Source organism: Arachis ipaensis, chromosome B8 (genome assembly GCF_059453495.1).
Source record: "Arachis ipaensis isolate K30076 ecotype BB chromosome B8, ASM5945349v1, whole genome shotgun sequence".
In the NCBI taxonomy this organism is placed as follows: Eukaryota; Viridiplantae; Streptophyta; class Magnoliopsida; order Fabales; family Fabaceae; genus Arachis; species Arachis ipaensis.
In genome coordinates, this window is record NC_142443.1 from 80985850 (window position 1) to 80990312 (window position 4463).

Here is a 4463-nt window from a genome sequence, read left to right on the forward strand (position 1 = left end):
GAGACGATTATTGTTCGCATAAATAATATGCATTAATTTATTTTTAACCAGTTATCCAAATATATAAATATTTTTGATATGTGTATGTAACTCATAGATATTCTTTTAAATCGACCAATATTTGCATGAATTATATATCGCTATATTCTTAAGTTCCAAAATAAATTAGTTTTCACAAAAAAAATACTTTTGTTACGGCCTGGCCCAAACCATTTATGGGCCATCCCGACCCGGGCACCACCCGACCCGAACGGTCAGAAGTAAAATGCTTAAATGCCGACCCGGACACGCATCCCTGACACGCGTCCCTGACAGCTTCGCTACAGCTGTGTAAGGGAGGCCTCGAAGAAGGTGGGCCTGTCCCTGCAGGGCCCACCTCTGACACGGTATATATGGGGAAGGACCTACCCTTCCCCCAAGGTACGTCACGTACCACTCAACCCTTATTCGCCTGCACGCTTTACTGACTTGAGCGTCGGAGTGTCTTTGCAGGTGACACCCCCTTCCACACTCGAAGTGCTCGGTACATCGCCTACCCCAATCCAGCAACCCGGAACCAGACGACTCCCCCTCTCATCAATCAAAATACCAACGCGATCCGTCCAGTACCCGACCTACCGAACATTGGCGCCATCTGTGGGGACGTAATTGCCTGAATGGAAGTTGTACTGGGCCCAGGAGGAACAGGCCGCGAGACCGAGCGTAGAGGGGAAGCCTTTGTGGCGCCTCTTCGGCAACGCATGAGCTCCCCTCCAAGGCGAACCATACGATCTCCTGAATCGAGCCACTCCCGCTCCGTCTCAAGAAGCCCCTCCCGACGAACAGCTAGCCCACAATCTGAGCCTAAGGACACCAGGGAGGGAGGACGCGTGAGAAGATGCGATGACCCCCTCATGTACGCCAGGAACGATAGGCGTACCACGGAGCGAAACCGTGAGGACACTCGTCAGGAGGACGACGAGAGAAGAACAACCAGAACACGGGGACCAGTGGTAATGGGCGCAACCCCATTCCATCATTCTATCCTCGAGGTTCGGCTGCCAAAGCACTTTAACAAGCCAACGGACATGAGGTACGACGGAACGCAAGACCCACTGGAACACCTCACGGCCTTCGAAGCCAGAATGAACCTAGAGGAAGTGGGAGACGAGGTGAGGTGCCGCGCTTTCCCGGTCACCCTAGCGGGACCTGCAATACAGTGGTTCAACAACCTCCCGCAAGGCTCGGTGACCGGTTTTGCGGACATCAGCCACGCCTTCCTAGCCCAATTTACGACTAGAATTGTAAAAGCGAAACACCCAATCAACCTGCTTGGAGTGACTCAGAGGGCCAGAGAGCCGACCAGAAAATACCTTGACCGATTCAACGATGAGTTCCTGGAAATTGACGGGCTGACAGATTCAGTTGCAAGCTTGTGCCTGACAAACGGACTTCTGAATGAGGACTTCAGAAAGCATCTCACCACGAAGCCGGTGTGGACAATGCAGGAGATCCAATGTGTAGCCAGGGAGTACATTAACGATGAGGAAGTCAGCCAAGTCGTGGCTGCCAACAAACGGCAACCCTCCCACAATCAAGACCGGCTCCGCGGGAATGGAGAAAGACAGAAAGAACACGCCAGAGACGGCGGTCCAAGCAAGGCACCCAGGCCTTTCCCTCGAGTCGGGAAGTTCACTAATTACACTTCCCTCTCCGCACCAATCACGGAAGTCTATCAACAGATAGCCGAGAAGGGGATCTTGTTGAAGCCCCGACCACAAAAGGAGCGAACAGGGGGGAACCGAAGCCTCTACTATGACTATCACAAGGGCTTTGGGCACAAGACTCAGGACTGTTTTGACTTGAAGGACGTGCTGGAACAGGCAATTAGAGATGGAAAGCCAGCCGAGTTCTCCCACCTCATTAGGGAGCCAAGGAGACGGAACCGCGACCACGAGAGCGAGGACGGAACACGGGCAGCAAACCGGCATCAAGAGCCAGAAGAGAACGACCACGGCCTCACCATAGTAAACGTGGTAACAGCAAGAAACGCAGTGCCCAGATCGAAGTCGGCACATAAGAAGGACGCCAAGGTCCTCGTGATTTCCTCATCCCCTACGCGAAACACCAAGAAACTCCCATCCATCTCATTCGGCCCGGAAGACCAATGGTTTGACGAGGTCGGGGAAAGCCCTCCCATGGTCATAACGGCCAGAGTAGGAACCGGTCTTGTCAAGCGGATCCTTGTGGACACGGGGGCAGACTTGAACATCATGTTCCGCAATGTGTTCGACGCTTTAGGCCTAAGAGACGCCGACCTACAGACTCACCAGCACGGCGTCGTAGGGATCGGCGACCACTTCATCAAGCCGGACGGGATAATCTCCTTGCCGACCTCCGTGGGACAAGGTCAGAAGAGAAGAACAGTGATGGCCGAGTTTGTGATCCTACGAGACTCCACCGCCTACAACATCATCCTGGGGAGGAAGACCCTCAATGACCTAGGGGCAGTCATCAGCACTAGGATGCTGATAATGAAGTTCATAGCTGAGGACGGGTCGGTAGGATCCGTAAAAGGAGATCTGGAAATGGCAGTCGCTTGCGACAACGCCAGCCTCTCCTTAAGGAAAAAATCTAAAGAGGCATCGGAGGTGTTTCTCGCCGACCTGGATGCCAGAGTTGACGACAAGCCCAGACCCGAACCAGAAGGGGACCTGGAAAAGTTCAGGGTCGGGAATACAGAGGAAAAGTTCACGTTCGTGAACAGAAACCTCCCCCATGAATTAAAAGAGCCTTTGATGAAAATGATCAGAGCCAATGGCGATTTTTTTGCCTGGACGCCAGCCGACATGCCGGGGATAGACCCCCGACTCATGTCACACCACCTAGCCATCAGGCCGGAAGCCAAACTAGTGGCTCAAAGGAGAAGAAAGATGTTTCAGGAAAGGGCAGAGGAGGTAGCCAGACAAACGGCAAGTCTCCTCGAAGCGGGGTTTATCCGGGAACTGGACTACTCGACCTGGCTCTCAAATGTGGTCCTGGTAAAAAAGCACAATGGGAGATGGAGGATGTGTATGGACTACTCCGATCTCAACAAAGCATGTCCCAAGGACTGCTACCCCCTCCCCAACATTAATGCACTCGTTGATGCGGCTGCAGGATACCGGTATCTGAGCTTCATGGATGCTTACTCTGGCTACAATCAAATACCGATGCACTGGCCAGACGAAGAAAAGACAGCGTTCATAACACTAGGAGGAACATATTGCTACAAGGTGATGCCCTTTGGCCTGAAAAACGCAGTGGCCACGTACCAGAGGCTGATGAACAAAATATTCAGCGATCTCATTGGCAAAACGGTAGAAGTCTATGTGGACGATATCCTTGCAAAGACCACCCAACCTGGTGATCTCATAAGTGACCTGGAGAATGTGTTCGCGTCCCTCCGACAACACGGCATGAGGCTCAACCCGCTTAAGTGCGCCTTTTCCATGGAGGCCGGAAAGTTCCTGGGATTCATGATAACCCAAAGGGGGGTGGAAGCCAACCCTAAAAAATGCCAAGCGATACTCCAGATGAAGAGCCCGGGCTGCATCAAAGACGTTTAGCGATTGGCGGGAAGGCTCACCGCGTTGTCCCGGTTCCTCGGTGCATCGGCAACAAAAGCCCTACCCTTCTTCAACCTGATGAAGAAGGGAATAGAGTTTGAATGGACCCCTGCGTGCGAAGAAGCATTCAACCACTTCAAAGAAATCCTAGCAGCACCCCCGGTTCTCGGTAAACCCAGAGCCAGAGAACCACTCTACCTATATCTGGCCATAACAGAAGGAGCGCTTGCAGCGGTGCTAGTGCGGGAAGAAGCGAAAGCCCAACAGCCAATTTACTTTGTGAGCAAGGCGCTACAAGGAGCAGAACTTAGGTACAGCAAGTTGGAGAAACTAGCACTAGCGCTCCTAACCTCTTCCCGCAGGCTGCGGCAGTACTTTCAAGGTCACCAAGTGGTCGTAAGAATGGACCAAGGAATTCGTCAAGTGCTCCAGAAACCCGACCTAGTGGGAAGGATGATGACCTGGGCCATCGAGCTATCCCAATATGACTTAAGGTACGAGCCTCGACATGCAATCAAGGCACAAGCAATGGCAGACTTCCTGGTGGAAGTAACGGGAGATCCAACCGAGGTCATGGGCACACGGTGGAAGCTCCATGTAGACGGAGCCTCCAACCAGACGTCCAGGGGTGCCGGGGTTATCTTGGAAAGCCCAACCGGGGTCATTTACGAACAGTCAGTCAAGTTTGAGTTTCCAGTGTCGAACAACCAAGCGGAATATGAAGCCCTCCTTGGCGGCTTGATATTAGTCTGGGAAGTCGGGGCTACGAGGCTAGAGGTATGCAGTGATTCATAGATCGTCACGTCGTAAGTGAATGGAAGCTACCAAGCTAGAGACTCGCTACTACAGAAGTACTTAGAGAGGGTTAAAGAACTG

General features: G+C 52.5%; 1 protein-coding gene across 1 annotated transcript; it reads left to right on the forward strand.

Moving 5' to 3' along the window:
* Nucleotides 1-656: 656 nt before the first annotated feature.
* On the forward strand, nt 657-3587 carry LOC148548581 (uncharacterized). The gene has a single exon (XM_088495644.1). The coding sequence runs from the start codon at nt 657-659 to the stop codon at nt 3585-3587; it is 2931 nt and encodes a 976-aa protein (XP_088351770.1).
* The last annotated feature ends 876 nt before the right edge of the window (nt 3588-4463 follow it).

What these genes read in the sequence shown, in the direction of transcription:
- LOC148548581 (XM_088495644.1), top strand. Translation starts at nt 657, where the DNA reads ATGGAAGTTGTACTGGGCCCAGGAGGAACAGGCCGCGAGACCGAGCGT.